The 18,815-nt window shown below is 36.3% G+C and overlaps 1 protein-coding gene across 2 annotated transcripts in view; it reads right to left on the bottom strand.

The window, feature by feature from the left end:
* Nucleotides 1-18,815, bottom strand: part of LOC132706309 (probable cytochrome P450 6a23) — a 94,773-nt gene that overhangs the window by 31,608 nt on the left and 44,350 nt on the right. For both annotated transcript variants that reach the window (XM_060677576.1, XM_060677577.1), the window contains 2 exons: nt 5,043-5,209; nt 2,184-2,388 (listed from right to left, as the gene is read on the bottom strand). In XM_060677576.1, coding sequence (XP_060533559.1) covers nt 2,184-2,388; nt 5,043-5,209 — 372 coding nt within the window. The remainder of the gene's footprint in view (nt 1-2,183; nt 2,389-5,042; nt 5,210-18,815) is intronic.

The raw sequence follows: 18,815 nt of genomic DNA, 5'->3' as shown, positions 1-18,815 counted from the left end.
TATATATATATATATATATATATATATATGGAAAAGAGCATAGTTCTGCTAAATCGGCAACTGTCACTGTCAGTTATAAGCAAACATTTCCTTTTTTTTAGACGAACTACTTCATAGTCACCCAAGATATAAATTCTCAAATATTATTTTATTTTTGAATATTGATTTTATGTTAAAAGATATCCTGTTACTATTGTTTGAACAACTTTCGTATTTGATGGTTTTTTTTCAAAAGTTAAATAAAAAACTTAAGCGATGGGGCATTATAAATGAACACCTGGTAAATATGGTGGTCGGTAATCAATGCTCCAAGAAGAAATCATAGGTAATACTCGTGCAATGATAAGTTAAGAAGAAGAAGTGAAGGGTTGATTTAAATATGTGATATAACAAATACAATTATGCAATAGAATTTTGAAGTCGAAAGTTTGTGTGCCATCAAGAAAGTCATGAACAAATCCATTTCAATGTCCATAGGTATAAGTAAAACGAGTATATCGAATATCTATGAATGCCGAACGGAACATAAGAAATCCCATGTAAATTTTTAGGTGTCCAAATATTAGCTCCTCTGACAATGACTTATTTGGTTTCACACATTCAAAAAAGTGTTCTTGGAATGAAATTAATTTAAATAACGGTTTAAGTAACAACGAGCTTCAAAGAACGACTATAAATTCGACCTTTATGTATTTTATCAAAAATAATTAATAATTATAATAAAAATTTGGCTGCAAAATATTGCTAAAAGGAAACATTATTAAAAATTATCATTATTTTTTAAGCATCAACCTTCCACTAACACTTAAACAATATCCGATCATAAAATTCATTTCTAACATTGTTTAGTTGATATTGCGAAATTCTGTGACTTTCAAAGACAATAGCGCTTTGAAACTGGTTAAGATTTTCAAATTTAACATTTTTATAGATAACACTGGCCTCACAGACAGAAGTCGTTGGGCGAGATGTCAGGTGACCTGGGTTTCCAAAGGATTCGGCACCTTAAGGCAATAATATTCCCGTTAAAAGTGTTTCCCAAATACTTCCTAACCACAGAAAATTATGGGTGGGACAACCATCCATTTGGTGATAGATCTTCGCCAATAACTTCTTCTAGTGCGGGTTCAATTTGATTTTGTAATAAGTTCAAAGAGGTTTTTGCCTTGAGTCCATAAAGCCCCATAATATGATGATTTTTTGGGGTTCCGAGTATGAAGAACATAATAGTCACTGACAGTTTTGAACATATGGTTCGTTGATGAGTGTGAATGTACATTTATCAGTGAAATAAATATTTTAAAAAAATCCCTCTCATTATTTGCTTTTTCCATCATTTCTAAACACAATGCTACTCTTTTTTCTTTATCACCTTCCCGGCGGTCTTGGTGCGTATTTATAGCAAAAATATTTGTGTTTGTTTTTTAATATGCGTAACACTGTGGCACGATGTTTATTTACAACTTGTCCAGGAATCCTCGTACTAATCATTTTCTTTCATTAGCAGAAAAATAAGCTGAAAACATTTCAAACTCTACTCTAAGACGGTTTCCAGCATAATACCACTTAATTATAGTTACTTTTTCTTCAATTGAATTACGCATATTTAGCTTTAATTAAAGCGCGTTTAATAACGTATAACAATCACCAAAATATTGTTACTGTCACAAATTTTCGTGTTGTTATTGTCAAAATGTATTTTACTGGTGTTTGATTTATTACCTAAACTATAAAAATTTTCCAATATTGCCATCATATTTAATTGAATAACTGAATATTGGTTTATTAAAATTTATTTAAACTCGGAATATGAGTTAATCATGCCGGGTCCTTCAAAAAGTTATATTATTTTGCTGTAAAAAAGGAGAATCAATATTTGAGCACATATTCTAACACTTTTCATTTCGACTGTTAAGTTTTGATGGCGAAGAGCTTTGAACAAACTAAGAATAATAATTTGCTCGTTGCAGTTTTACTGATCTGTTTCCCTAAGTCTTAGAATATGGTAAGCTAGCTAAGGTTTACAGTCCAGTAACGCATTTAGAAATGAGTAGTTATCCTAACGAGGTTCCCCGACACAAATTTCCGAAAAGGTTTAACGAGAAATCGAATTGACAACATCGCACGTGGTGTCTGGTTAAAATCGCTAAAATTTTCACTACGCATGGGTAAAAACGCTGTACCTTTAGTTTTCAAATAGTCGATCATGTGGCGGGCGGTTTTGACGATTAAAGGGCGCATGGTCTTGATTTTGCCCGTTGTAAAAGTCGGCGTCAGCCTTTGTCTCAACGGCCTCCAACTGTGCGTCGGTACGAGGAAGAGGTTGGAGTTTATCGGGTCGTACTTTTCGTTACAGTACACGTCCCGGTCGGAGAAGTGGTTAAAGTCCTGGAAAAGACACTCGGTATACTATAATTTTCGATGGTTCATTTCGTTTTTAAAATACTGGGCGTTGCCGAAAACTATGACTAGCACGTGTCTCGGTTGTTACGATTAATATTGAATTCCTTACTTGTCAATTATGCCGTTTATATGTTAGACCTCTTTCATCCTGTTGCCATGACTGTCTCGGTCTTCCTCTTTTCTGTAATTGTAATTATGTCTGTATAATTATTTTGTTTGCCTTCTAGTCTCGATATTCTCCACAATCTCCTCAAGCAATCCGTTTATACAGCATAGGACGTAATGTGTCCAACTTTATATAGTTTTCAGTGTTGTCAGATTTATTACATTTATCCAAGATGACCATAAAAGAGAGTTTAGTTTTTGAATGTCTGTTTTTCCCTGTCACATTTTCCGTCCTATGTAAATTATGCCCCAATTATTTAAACTCATCGCACAGGTTAACCATTCCTTAATTTGTATGGATATCATCAGACTTCTTCCCGATGCCAAAATATTCCGCTTTATTATTCCATTTTTTGTATTCTTTTAGTAATTTTCCGAACATTTATCATCTCATCATCAGCAACAAATAAGTGAAAGCGCTAATCGTTATCTATTTGAATACCCATACCCAGGCACATTCTACACCATTTTCGTAGGGCTTTCTTGGCGTAGAATTTGAAAACTGTAGGTTGTTTGAACAGTTATTTTATTTCAATTTTTTCTGATAAATATTAAAAATGTATCTAGCTCATGCTGAATTTTGTGAAGTGCTTTCCAATTTTTCGAACACTGTCAATAGACCTTTTCCAAACCTACAAACATTAAATGGGTACCAATGTTTCTCTATGCTATAAACTGCTGTAATGTGAATATGATATCCAAGCAAGATCTTCCCGCTCTAAAGCCGATATATTCTTCATCATCCTTTATATTTGCTTCTCCTTGTCACACTAATGCCCCTTGAATTGGTATATATTGTCCATTTACGAACAGTACATTTATAACAATTGCCAATATTTCTCTAAGTATAAATGTTCAAAGAAATTTCCGCAGGTACTGTAATACTATTGCTTCAGTTGTTTCTAATTCAAACTTGTTGACGTTTCGCCAATCATCTTACTAACTTTTTCAGAGCTTAACTTGAAACTGGCTCTCTATCCGCTTATCTACTGTTTGAAAGGGGCAGAGCTAAAGTAGGGGCATAAACATTATCTCGGATGACTGATTCCCATATTGGTCAAAGGTCGCGGTTAAGATTGTTTGATTGATTATAAATTTGGATTAGGATTTTTCTTGGTGGTAGAAGAATTGATTGAATGTAAGAATTTTAATTTTATCAAATAAGATTTAATGTCCGGTTTCATGATCGCGTTCGTCAACTGCTGATGAGTATATTTGTCGTAATCTTAAGTCTCTTTGAGCCTAGTTGATATTTTTAATCCATTCTGCTGTAAACTCCTGGTATCTCAAACGGAATTCGTTACAGGAAATCAATGGATCAATCAATCAAATTCTTCTAGCAAAGAAAATTTCAAGAATCTATACGAATCTTTAAGCAATCAAACAATCTTAAGGTACAGAGTAGAATGCTAGTCAGTTAAAGTTATGCTCTGAAGAAGCCAACAGGATGTTTTGCGAAACGTCAGCAGGTTCGATTTATAAACAACCAGAATGTGATGGATCTAGAAGATTTTTAAATAGTACTATGAGTTCTATTGGGGCGTCTCTTTTCATCTTGCAAAAATAAAATTTTGATGAGCAAATTGTCAACTATCGATTTCTCTCAATCCACACTATAATTTTTTGAATCGTATTGTAAAGATCGAACACAATTTGTTAGCCTGAACGGGAATGATTCATCCACTTTGAATCTAAAACATGGAGTCCCATAAGGATCTGCCCCCGGGCCACTTTTCTCCATTGTTTACATAAACGATTTCCTTGCATTCCCATCAAATGCACACTTTTCGCTGATGGGGTTGAGCTGGAGCCTCACAAAAAATACAAAAACTTTCCAGTCTAAAATATATTATGCAGTTACACTATGGGGAAATTCTAGCCACGCAATAAGGGTCTTTAGACTAAAAAAAAGGAAATTAGAATTATATTAAATCTCAATTACCGCGAATCATGTGGAGCTTATTTTTCTAGTCTTCGAGTAATGTACCTTCAATCTTCAATATCTTATATTCAGACATTCATAACTTTTCTACAAGAAATTTTCATCTTCTGCAGGTGCCTCGTTATCGTTTAAATAAAACTAAAAATAATCTTTCAAATATAGCGTTTTGCAATGCTCTTCTAGCAACTATGAGTGTATGAGTGTAAAAGCTTTTCATACATATATTTTTGATGCTCGAGTATAGTTGATCCGATCTTTCCTCCTTGGACAGACTGTAAGTTTAGTGCCGGTCTTATTTTAAACAGGACAACTTACCAAGGCAATTTTTTTTGTATGCACCTATGTATTTTCGAAAATTACGATATTCCATCGAAAGCAATAAAACTGGGAGTGAATAATTTTTTAACCTCACCCGGAAGGAGAGGTTGCGAACTTTTCCATAAGTCAACAAATAGAAATTTTCAGGAAAGCCTTATATTTCAAAAACGAAAATCCTTTTTGCGTCATGCGCCGCGAAAACTTGGAAAATTACTTTAGTCAGCACGTCCTTGATCAGCTGGGGATCGACGAGTATCAACGCTTTCTTGGAAAAGTCCCAGATGCCGCCGAACTTGTGGCCCTTGCCCTTCAACTCGTCGTACCACTCTTTGCTCTCGATACCGTAGGACATTTTTTTCGGGAGCAGGTGTGTACTGTTACCTACAATTCACTATTATTAACAACCTAATATTGAGCACTTTTTTTATTTACAACAAAAACGATTTTCTTTGTCACCTATATATATATATATATATATATATATATATATATATATATATATATATATATATATATATATATATATATATATATATATATATATATATATATATATATATATATATATATATATATATATATATATATATATATATGATGATGACACTATATGAACACTGTTCGAAGTGTTTTCGGAGCGCGAGCATTGAAGATGCCAAGTGAGATTGTAAACAACTAGCTAACATTTCTGATTTCAGGACCAGGATTATAGGAGAGGCCAGCGAGATAGAAATGTCCGGACATCGAAATACGAGAGACGACGTTCAGCATTGATCCAATATGTGGCAAACGATAATCAAACGCGATAATTCGGTGGGCGGAGCCGGTTCCCCTCCCACAGATGGAGCACCGTTATAAATACCGCATGCATCGCCGATTTCGAAGCGTGAGAGTAGGATAGATTTGCGGGTTCCAGATCATGTTCACTGAACACCCCACTGTTCACCTCACCCAAATCGCCACCACTGAACCCTCCACTCCTCACCCCACCCAAATATCCACCAATGAACCCTCCACTCCTCACCGACCAATAAACCCACCACTCCTCAGTAAAACCAAAAACAAGGGTACACCGCAAACAATAGCAATTTTTCCTTGTTAATTTTCGAGGAGTAGGTGAAAGTCGATGTTTATTTTATTTACCTATTAAAACACAACCTATTTTAAATAATATTCAGCGTTTGTTGTTATACTTTGTGCTGCACTTTCGCTTTCGATAACATCGATAACAAATTTCCTCGTTTAGGTACACAGAATTAAATTCTTTTCTTCGATAATCGTTAAAGTTTATTAAAACAAATCTGCTTTACATAATTATCAGCGGATGCGTTTCGGAAAAAGTTGTTATAAAGAAGTGGGTCAATGTCTTCTTCGCGTTATTACACGTTAAACAAATCTACGTTACATAATATTCAGTGCAACGGATGCGTTTCAAGGTGGAAAAGTTTTTTTTTATTTGAATAAATGGTTTCCGTTGGATTAAAGACGACAAATATATATATATATATATATATATATATATATATATATATATATATATATATATATATATATATATATATATATATATATATATACACATATATATATATATATATATATATATATATATATATATATATATATATATATATATATATATATATATATATATATATATATATATATATATATATATATATATATATATATATATATATAAGTGCATATGTAAATAACCAATATTCATCTAGTATATTCTCGTAAAATTCGTATTTATAAAAAAATGTATTCCTGACCAAGTATCAAAATTTTCCAAACCATCACTTTGCAACAAAATGCAGAAGATATTAACGCCCATCAGCTGGAAGAATTCATAGAAATTATTGATACAATATCTTCCGAATCTAATAATGAGGAGTGGAAGAAACAGTGGTTGATCAAAATGATAAAAACATTCTACGTTTTGCTGAGACGGTCCAAGAAAAATCTCTCCAAGAACCTACCGTTGTTCATCAACCCAACGATGTGGAAATGTCGGTTTATACGTCTCGCCGCGAAAAAAAAAAGACAAATTAATAAATATTTCTTAAAAAACAATATTTTTTAACCCCCTATTTTCACTAATATCTATAAAAACCAAAACATAGATAGTTCACTGGAGACTCAAAGATTCGTTGAAAACTGAATAAGGAAACAAAATACATACATGATCTCTTGGGTACTTTTTTAGAGATAGGCAGGAGATTGTTGGTTTGTTTCAGTCTTATAGCGTAGTGAAACGAAGACGTTCTTGTAATACCGTAGGCATAATGCTGATTGGACCAAAAATGTTCTTGTTTCATAGTATTAAAGCTGTTTGACTATTTTTGTTAAGGGATTATAGCTAATTAACTTATGATGTAGAATAAGACAGTAAACTGAAGTATTTTTCTTAACATTTGTATTTGTTTCGAATTCAACTCTCATTACAACAGAGCCTGTTTGAAGAAAGTGGTGAATGGTTCATGTTTAAATGTATTTTTTGTATAAGGTATCCCATCGTTTTGTGAATCTGCATAAATGACAGAATCTGCATAAATTACAAAAAGATCTTTGAAAATTTTCAAACAATATTACATTTTGTCCGTATTTATTAATTTTTATTTCATTAGTTGAAACTCTTGTTACTAAATGGTTGCAGTCATGCAACCAATTGATGTTTCTCTAATTTCTCATTAGATGTAAAATAAATCAAACATCCATCACAAAAATATTTTTTGTTTTTGTTTTATTTATTTGAGATGATACCATCTTGAGATATCCTTAATCCAACAATAGTGATTATTTTCACCATCACTAACTAATAACAAATTTACGTGTACTGGTAATTTTTATGGTAAATCATATCCGTATAATGAAGAGGGCCCACAACTTCATATTTTAATTTATTTTCGTCATAAACACTTTCCAAACCATATACGATAACAGATATTTGATTTAAAGTTTCAAATCTCTTTATATTATTCAACTTGACTGAAAATTCTATTCCATCAAAATTTAAAACATATAGAAAATTTCGATATGATCTGGTTCTAGCAACATTATTTTGAGCAGGATACAAAGCACTTGTAATACTCCATACAAAGCAGAATTGATGGCAATTTTTCACATTAATAACTGCTCCCTTATATTGATATAAAATTTGGTAAAGGTATGTAAGCTGATTCTCTTAGCCGATTGTACTTATTTACATTTACTTCTAAGTGCAATATTTTTCCAAGGTCCATCCAGATCCATTTTCTGTAAATATTGACGCTTTTTCATTCATTATTGAAGAAAATTCGTCATAAACTTCATGTAGATTTGTTGTGGAGGTTATAATTCTATTTTTAATATTGACTGTAAAATAAATTATCCGAATCTTGACAGACTTGTGTTTTTCTAATTGCTCCAAAATTAATCTTGTAAATTTTTCCTTCACTTCGTTAAAGATGTGATCCTATGTTTGAATTTCGAATTTATAATTTTGACATTTTCCTTCCGGACTAATTCTTTTCTATGGAGAATTGAACGCAAATGGGTAGTAAGTTTACTTTTTACATACCAGTTGTCACACTCCTTACAATAAGAGAGCCTAAGCCTAAAAACTTATCTAACTTTCTCTTCGAATTTGACGAACAAGATTATCTTTTATGTCTATAGAGACTTGTTTATGAGTAAATGTTTTATTACAGTCGTTGCACTGAAACATTTTTGTAACTGTACTGAATACCTATTGAGGTTTATGTGTACTTTTATATCAGTGGTCTTATTAAAATCGATAAACATTAAGTCCACCGTTCTCTTCTAAATGAATAAAAAACCAACTAAACTAAACAAACAAAACTAAAAACTAACCTTAAACTACTTCAAAACGAAAGCGAAAAGGCAGGCATATATCTATCTAAACATGTATTATTTTTTAAATAAAAGTATAGATCATTCATAAATTTATTTTTTATTATAAACATTAGTACATAACATTTTAAATTTAATGATTTATAAATAGTAATATCTTTTCTTCTCACATAAATTTTGAAAATGTTCATTAATGACGTTCTCCTTCCGTGAAAATAAATCCAACAACTGCTCATACGAGACGGGACGAAAGCATTCCTGAATCACTTCAAATCTCTTCACTGCTCTCCAGCAGTGGGTCTACGCAGATTGAAGTCACTAACGTTGTTTCCGTCGGTAAACCAAACCGTAATGGCTACAAGCCAGTTAAAGTGACGCTGTCTAAACCCAGCGACGTGTCACTTGTGCTGAAGAGTAGGAGAACACTCCCTGAGAATCACCAAATTTAAGTCGAGGCAGATCTTTGTCCGGCGCAACGTAAGCATATTCGGGATATTAAAGAAGAACTGCAACATCGTCGCTCGAATGGTGAAAACAGTCTGATTCTAAAATACATCCGTTGTGTTCCCACTATCGCTACAAAAAAACCAGCTCCGCCGCCACCCCAGCCAAAGAATTGACCTGTATGTACCAGAACGTTCGGGGTCTCAGAACTAGGACCCATGTCTTTTACAGTGGCGTAACTTCCTCAGGGTATGATATCGTTGCTGTTACTGAATCCTGGCTTCAACCAGATTTTCGGGACACTGAACTCTTTCCTGATTCTTATCTGGCCTACCGCTCAGACAGAAGGCAAGATCTAACCGGAGTCTCCAGGGGCGGTGGTGTCCTGCTCGGTGTTCGTGACAGTTTTGAGTCCGCAATTCTGGATACCTCCGACATCAGCAACAGTGCTCCAAGCATAGACTTTTTAGGCTGTAAGATCTCTTTAGATTACTTTGTATTTTATGTATTTTTAGTATACGTTCCTCTCACTGCTGCCAACTTCGAAGTTGAGAACTTTTTTGAATCTTTGTCGTCGTTGGACTTGTTGTTTGGCTGATCTGTTTTGTTATTGGGTGACTTCAATATTCCTTCTTTCACTGTATCAGCTCATATCAATGTCCGACATAGATCCCTACTCAACCTCAGCGCCATATTGAATCTTAAACAGCATACCTCTGTAACTAACCTAAATCACCGTTGCTTAGATCTCGTTTTTGCCAATTTCGACGTTGCGATAGTGAGAAACGCAGTACCACTTATCGACGAGGAACCACACCATCCCTCGTTAATAGTTTCTCTCCAAGTCTCTTTTCCACACGTCTCTAATTTTCCAATCAATAGGAACGATCAAACCGAATTTAACTTTAGGAAGGCCAACTGGCAGACTGGAATAGTGTTATGGAGTGCTCGGATGTCGACAGGGTTCTAATATTTTTTTACGACATGCTAAACAATATTTTTGCCATTTGCACGCCCACTAAAACACCGAGACGAAGGCGATTTACATCATGGTTCACTAAAGAAATGATCGCAACTATATTTGAGAAGGAGAAAGCTTTCCGCAATTTCAAGCAACACAAATCTGCTTATTATTTTGGCAGATATACCGCGCTACGCAAGTCAATTAAGTTCCAGTCACGCATTGCCTATACTGATTTTCTTCGTCGTGCTGAATTAAGTATACATGATAGTCCTACCAATTTCTGGTCATTTATTCAGCAGATTCGCGAATCCCAGCCTCGATGTCCTATTCTAGTCAGCCATGCCAAGGGCCTAATATGGTTGTTGCAGCTTTTGCTAAGTACTTTGGTAGCGTTTACACCATATCCCAGCCAGATCCATGTTCATCTTCAAGCGTGTCCTCTAATCCGGAACTAGTGAGCATACCTAAGCTTACTATCCAGGATGTCTTGTCAGCAAGCAAAGCACTCAAGAACAAAATTACCGCTGGTCCTGATGGCATACCAAGTTTTATCGTGAGAGACTGTTCCCACGCACTGTGTGCTCCTTTATGTCACGTTTTTAACCTGATACTTGAGACGGGTGTTTATCCAGAGCCTTGTAAATATGTCAAAGTTTATCCTATTCTCGAAAAAGGTGATCCCTCTGTTGTTGAAAACTACCGGCCTACTTCGATCTTGTGCAATTTCTTTGGGTTATATGGCTTCCAGAAAAAAAAAATTTTTTAGAAAACTATTAACCCGATCGGCAGATTTTTTTTACTAAAAGAAGAGAAAAATCCGAAGCTCTATCTTCCATTTGAAGCATTTTTTTCCTTTATATACAGAGTTTTTAAATTATAGCGGCAAATCAAAATTCGTAAAAAAATATGACTAGCTGGGTTAAACAATGCTATAGAGCTACAAGTTTTGTACTTACGGATTTCCGCAAATACAGCAAAATCGCTCTCTTGTGCTCAATCTAGAGGCGATGACCTCATCGACCATTACTACGTACTGCAGAAAAACGATATTTTCTCGAAAACTATTTACGCAATTTATGGGCCATGAAATGCCCATGTTTTATTTTTTTTTTAATTTTGAATTACATACGGGGTATGTCGTTTATGGGCAAAAAATCTAAAATATTTTGAAAATTTTCGGTTTTGTGGGTAGAATATTAACAGTAAATGAAAAAATCAAATAGTAGCGTAAACCGAAACCGTTGTATTTACAGTTTTCGTATATCATACAGGGTGTGCAAGATATTTGAAAATATGTTATTGGGAATGGCTATTGCTGCACTGTGGGCCCATTGCCCAAACTAGGTTGCAGGAATTCTATTATTTTCTAGTAACTTAAAAACCATAATTTTTTTTATTATTTGGGGCTATACATTGCCGCTAAATAATAATACAATTTTGTTCAATTTTGCAGCCTTACCACATTAGTATATTTTAGTATAGTATATTTTAAAGATATAATATATTTTTAAGATATAGTATATTTTAAAGATATACCAAAACTAGAATACAAAAATTGGAAACATTTTGTAATTACTGCACAGTTTTATTCAAAAAGCTTCTGCAGTCACGTGAAATAATTTAACTGTATTTAAGAAAACATACTAGTTATCAAATTCCAAATATATGAACTATTTACCTAAATTAAATTAACTTATTGAAAATATAACTATTTTATTAAAAAACACAGCAAGAAAGAAATCATACTAAAGACAAAAACTTAAAGGATAAGCACAAGCCTTAGAATTCGCTTATAAATAAAGTTTGCCGGATATATTTGCTACCTAACATACTTTTTTTAACCCTGAAATCCACTAGGTAAATTATAATTTTAGTCATCATGCCATCTCAGACCCTGAGTAGTGACACTCAAAGTCATCTTCGCAGGTCTCCGAAAAATAGTCATTTTTTGTAAGGCATGAAAGCTCTGGGCTTTTAAATAGAGCTTTTAAGAGTCTTACAGTTTTTTGTCGGTAACTGGCTATAACGGGGTCAGAGGACACGCGCATCAAGTCTTTATTCGTGGCAATGCGCGATTTTTTTTGGATATGATGCTCGCGATATCGCCGACAATCTTTGTGACGTGGCACAACACAATGTTTAATAATATCTGTGGAACGGTACAGCAGTTTGTGGAGGGTTATGGGCATGTAATACCTCGAGTAATCGTTTTGCCATAGAAGAATATTTTTGTCCTTTATTGGTTTAAGTTTGATTGGCACTAGAGAATATACAAATAAATATTCATCATTAACTTTTTGATGCGTAACATGGAACGTACTGAGCTGGTTTAGAGCAGGCGCAGCCAAAAGAGCGATACAACAAATGGAGATCTATAAGATGGATGTAGTTGCCCTTCAGGAAATAAGGTGGCCGGAGGAAAGTACTCAGACCATGGGAAAGAGATAACAAACACGAATTTGGAACAGGCTTTGCAGTGAGCGGAAAGATTCTGGGACAGGTAATGAACTTTCGTGCCGTAAATAACAGGATATCTACCCTTAGAATTAGAGATAGATGGTACAACTATACACTTATCTCGACGCATGCACCAACCGAAGATAAGGATGAAGAAGTCAAAGACGAGTACTACGAACAACTGGAGCCAACCATAAGTGCGGTACCTAAACAGGACATGTTAATCATTCTGGGAGACCTTAATGCCAAGGTTGGAAGAGAAGAAGCGTTTAGACCACATATTGGAAGACATAGTCTCCATGAGCTATCAAACGACAACGGCCAACGACTGATCAACTTAGCAGCGGCTAATAACCTGAGGATTGCCTCGACAATGTTCCCACACAAGAACATCCACAAAGAGACATGGATATCCAATGATCGGAAAACGCGAAACCAAATAGATCATGTAATAGCAAACGCGAGACACGTTAGGAGCATCATAGATGTGAAGAGCCAAAGAGGGGCGGATGCAGGAACAGATCACTTTCTGGTGCGGGTAAAGGTTCGATCAAGGATTAAAAAAACCATAACAAGTCAAGAAACATCAGCACTAAAAAGGTGGAACACAGATAAACTAAACCAGGATGAAACATGCAGACACGAATACCAAAAAGAGCTGGAAACACAACTACAGAAAAATGTCACCCAAGAGGCGTCGGATGTAGAGCAGCACTCGAAACAGATCAGAACATCAGTAATCAACGCTGCACAAAGAGCCTTAGGCGAGAACACAAAGAATAGAAGAAGAAAAGACTGGTATGATGAAGAAAGCCAGAAGGCCTTAGATTCCAAAAACAAGGCCAGAATTCAAATGTTGCAGTGTCCAAGTGACGGAAACGTCCAAAGATTCAACGACCTCAGAGCGGAGACAAAAAGAAAGATAAGAAGGAAAAAAAGAGAAGCTTACAACAAAACAATAGAGAATGTAGAAAAGGAAGCTGGGCTAACAAACAGCCGGAACTTTTTCAATCAAGTGAAAAGTATAAGGAAAGGTTACATACCAAAGACCAACATTTTAAGAAATGAAAACAACGAGCTCATAACGGATCTAAAAGAAGTAATGCAAGCATGGAAACAATTCTTTGAAAACCTGTTAAACAAGATACAGTAACTGGGAACACGAAGAAGGTATACCAAAGTGCGGAGGAGCATGTGCCAGAACCCACGCTAGAGGAGATTAAAAGGGCAATAAACCAATTAAAGAATAACAAGGCCCCGGGTGAGGACTCCATTACGGCGGAATGCATAAAATATGGAGGGGAACATCTAGATACTGCCATACTAGAGCTGTTGAAAAACATATGGAAAACAGAAGCCTTACCAAAGGAGTGGAATGAGGGTACCATCGTCCCCATTCATAAGAAAGGAGACCGGATGACCTGTAAAAACTATAGAGGAATAACCCTGCTAAATATAACATACAAGGTTCTGTCAAATGTACTAAGAGGACGCATATCCCCATACGCAGAAGACAACTTAGGGGACTACCAATGCGGGTTTCGACCCAAGAGATCAACAACAGATCAAATATTCACCATAAGACAGCTCCTAGAGAAAAGCTGGGAGTTTAACAGAGAGGTTCACCAACTGTTCGTAGATTTCCGCCAAGCATATGATAGCATCACCAGGGCAAGCGTTGGAAGGCATAGGGGTACCAAAAAAGATCATAAGGCTAACCAAGATATGCATAGAAAACTCTAAAGCCAAAGTTAGGATAGGAAAGAACAACACCGAGGCTTTCTCCATTAACAATGGCTTAAAACAGGGCGATGGACTTTCACCATTGCTTTTCAACATAGTGCTGGACATGGCCATCAAAGAAGCGAATATCGGCTTTGGGAATATTTACAAATAAGGGCCCAGAAATGATTTTGGCATTTGCCGATGACATTGATACGGTAGGAAGCAGTACGATTAAAACAAAAGAAATGTTCATGAACATAGAGAAGGAGACCAAGAAGGTAGGACTCATGATCAACGAGGACAAGACCAAATATATGTGGGCCGGACGGAGAGCAGGAAGGGGCAGAATAGGACAGAACATAACCATGGACACCCACAATTTTGAATGCCTAAACCAATTTCAGTACCTAGGAGCAGTTATAACTTCGGATAACGATATCACCAGCGAAATAAAAGCAAGAATACAAAAGGGCAATAAATGTTTTTTCGCCTTGCAGAACCTGTTTAAGTCCCGACTGATATCTAGGAACTCAAAACTACGGATATATTCGGCAGTAATCAAGCCAATCGTAATGTATGGCTCGGAAACATGGACAATGACAAAGCAGAACGAACTAGTGTTAAGACGCTTTGAACGAAGGATGTTGCGGACCAACAATAGATGAGAGAACGGGTCAATATCGAATAAGAACGAATGCGGAGCTTAACGACATGTACAAAAGACCGAGTTTAGTAAACGAAATAAAAGCACAAAGGCTCAGGTGGGCTGGACACGTGCAGAGATCGCCGAATGAACGTCTTGTAAAGAGGATATGGGAAGAAAACCCAGCAGGAAAGAGACCCTTAGGAAGACCAAGGCTCAGATGGAGGGACAATATCGAAGAGGATGTAAAAATCTTGGGAGTACGGAACTGGAAGGAGGTTGTGTTGGACAGGGACAGATGGAGACGAGTCGTAGATGCAGCTAAGACCCACGAAGGGTTGTGACGCTACGGAAAAAAAAAAACATTGATGCGTGCTGTTGAAGTACAGATTTCTGTACATTTACTAGACGTTTGGCGGTATGATCCAGCAATACTTGAAGGTCGATAATTTCAGCTCCAGTTTCATTGATAAAAATATTTTCATCTGGATCGGGAGGATAGCATTTCAGTTTTCCTTTCTGAATCTGTTTATAAGAAGGATATAGTTCATGAACTGCTTCAATCGCACTTTTTCGTAGGTTTATATAGCCTTGCTTGGTTAGTCTGCAATCTAAAATTATGGCTAATGCTTCGTCTTTGGAATACTGTCTTGGGTTTAGGGCGTCATCTTTTTCACAGCAATGTTTTATAACGGTTGCTCTGGCAGGAGCTGCGGTACTGATTTCTTTGACTAGATTAGCTGCATCTTTTTTCCCATCATTTCTTAAAGCAATTTGAGCAGCAAATGTAATTTCTTCCGTACTGACTTTTAGTAAGTGCTCAACTTTTTTTACTTTGATCTATGAAGAACTGGGTTAAAGGGCTTAAGGGTTTTTTGCACTTTTTCTTCAAAGAAATCTTCTGTTGGGGCCCTAGCAAAACAAATAGCAACCACTCATCATACTTTAGTAAAAATCGATCAGATATTTTGCCGCACTTCCTCCATCTTGTATTTATTTTGTTACGGATATCTTGAATAATCGATTTCCACTGTTTTTGTGTATTGGTCGAAACATTCTCGTTATGTTATTATTTAAATATTTTTCTTACTAGAGACACTCCAGAATTGAAACAACGTTTTTTTCGATATTTCGTACATTTCTAAAAACGAAAAAACAAAAGTAGTCTTGCAATTTTGAATTTAAACGTGTGTATAAAATGAAAACAATTATAATTGGCTCATGTGCAAGCAATACATGCGATAAACAACTTTAAGAGCATATTAATTGTTAATATTTTTATCATTCAGAGGTTGACATTTTTAACTGGCATGAGTTTTGCGATTATTTGTGACATTTTTGGCTAACAGTTTTTAGTAGTTTACACCCTGGCCTAATAAAAAATGTATATTTTTGCTTGGCACTCGTTGGCCTCCATATTTTTTTACTCTATAGAATTTGAAAAATTTTCCTTCGCTTGTCCTTGATACAATTACACACTGTAGTATCCATTAATCATGTTCTCGATAACGACGTTTAAAGCAAAAAACGAGTTTTTTTTTTCGCTTTTTTGTCTCCGCCGAACGCGGGCCGGCCGGGCTTGTGAATCATTCCGTTTTGTCGTGTTCTTGTAAATCGACGAAATAAATTTGCTTCCTTAAAAATGAACCAAAAATAACCAATAGTGAGAAAAAGTGGGAGTTGAAACGACTTCAGAGAATTCAGAGTAAACCGCAATGTTTGGAATCCAGCGATTCGAGAGTGTGCCCTCATCTAGTGAGACATCAGGTAACTTACCTAATACAGAGCAGCACTTACCTTTTAGGAATCCGCAAATTATTAGTTATTGCCAGCCATATGTTTATACAGAAGAGCGAAATTATTTTTTATATCGTTGTTATCAACGAAGGAGAGTGAAATCACTCGATTTCAACAATGCTCTCCTGGATCGTGCGATCCACGGCATACGGTAACACTCGTTACCTTTTTATATCGTTGTTGTCAACGAAGGAGAGTGAAATCACTCGATTTCAACAATGGTCTCCTGGATCGTGCGATCCACGGCATACGGTAACACTCGTTGGCTTTTAATATCGTTGTTATCAACGAAGGAGGGTGAAATCACTCGATTTCAACAATGCTCTCCTGGATCGTGCGATCCACTGCATACGGTAACACTCGTTAGCTTTTAATATCGTTGTTATCAACGAAGGAGAGTGAAATCACTCGATTTCAACAATGCTCTCCTGGATCGTGCGATCCAAGGCATACGGTAACACTCGTTAGCTTTTAATATCGTTGTTATCAACGAAGGAGAGTGAAATCACTCGATTTCAATAATGCTCTCCTGGATCGTGCGATCCACGGCATACGGTAACACTCGTTGGCTTTTAATATCGTTGTTATCAACGAAGGAGGGTGAAATCACTCGATTTCAACAATGCTCTACTGGATCGTGCGATCCACGGCATACGGTAACACTCGTTGGCTTTTAATATCGTTGTTATCAACGAAGGAGGGTGAAATCACTCGATTTCAATAATGCTCTCCTGGATCGTGCGATCCACGGCATACGGTAACACTCGTTGGCTTTTAATATCGTTGTTATCAACGAAGGAGGGTGAAATCACTCGATTTCAATAATGCTCTCCTGGATCGTGCGATCCACGGCATACGGTAACACTCGTTGGCTTTTAATATCGTTGTTATCAACGAAGGAGGGTGAAATCACTCGATTTCAACAATGCTCTACTGGATCGTGCGATCCACTGCATACGGTAACACTCGTTAGCTTTTAATATCGTTGTTATCAACGAAGGAGAGTGAAATCACTCGATTTCAACAATGCCCTCCTGGATCGTGCGATCCACGGCATACGGTAACACTTGTTATCTTTTTATATCGTTATCAACGAAGGAAAGTGAAATCACTCGATTTCAACAATGCTCTCCTGGATCGTGCGATCCACGGCATACGGTAACACTCGTTGGCTTTTAATATCGTTGTTATCAACGAAGGAGGGTGAAATCACTCGATTTCAACAATGCTCTTATGGATCGTGCGATCCACTGCATACGGTAACACTCGTTAGCTTTTAATATCGTTGTTATCAACGAAGGAGAGTGAAATCACTCGATTTCAACAATGCTCTCCTGGATCGTGCGATCCACGGCATACGGTAACACTCGTTAACTTTTTATATCGTTGTTGTCAACGAAGGAGAGTGAAATCACTCGATTTCAACAATGGTCTCCTGGATCGTGCGATCCACGGCATACGGTAACACTTGTTATCTTTTTATATCGTTGTTATCAACGAAGGAAAGTGAAATCACTCGATTTCAACAATGCTCTCCTGGATTGTGCGATCCACGGCATACGGTAACACTCGTTGGCTTTTAATATCGTTGTTATCAACGAAGGAGGGTGAAATCACTCGATTTCAACAATGCTCTCCTGGATCGTGCGATCCACTGCATACGGTAACACTCGTTAGCTTTTAATATCGTTGTTATCAACGAAGGAGATTGAAATCACTCGATTTCTACAATGCTCTCCTGGATCGTGCGATCCAAGGCATACGGTAACACTCGTTAGCTTTTAATATCGTTGTTATCAACGAAGGAGAGTGAAATCACTCGATTTCAATAATGCTCTCCTGGATCGTGCGATCCACGGCATACGGTAACACTCGTTGGCTTTTAATATCGTTGTTATCAACGAAGGAGGGTGAAATCACTCGATTTCAACAATGCTCTACTGGATCGTGCGATCCACTGCATACGGTAACACTCGTTAGCTTTTAATATCGTTGTTATCAACGAAGGAGAGTGAAATCACTCGATTTCAACAATGCCCTCCTGGATCGTGCGATCCACGGCATACGGTAACACTTGTTATCTTTTTATATCGTTATCA

This window comes from Cylas formicarius, unplaced genomic scaffold (assembly GCF_029955315.1).
Source record: "Cylas formicarius isolate icCylForm1 unplaced genomic scaffold, icCylForm1.1 PGA_scaffold_8__14_contigs__length_24414737, whole genome shotgun sequence".
In the NCBI taxonomy this organism is placed as follows: Eukaryota; Metazoa; Arthropoda; class Insecta; order Coleoptera; family Brentidae; genus Cylas; species Cylas formicarius.
The sequence above is the reverse complement of the archived record's forward strand: the minus strand, read 5'-3'. Positions and strand labels throughout refer to the sequence as shown.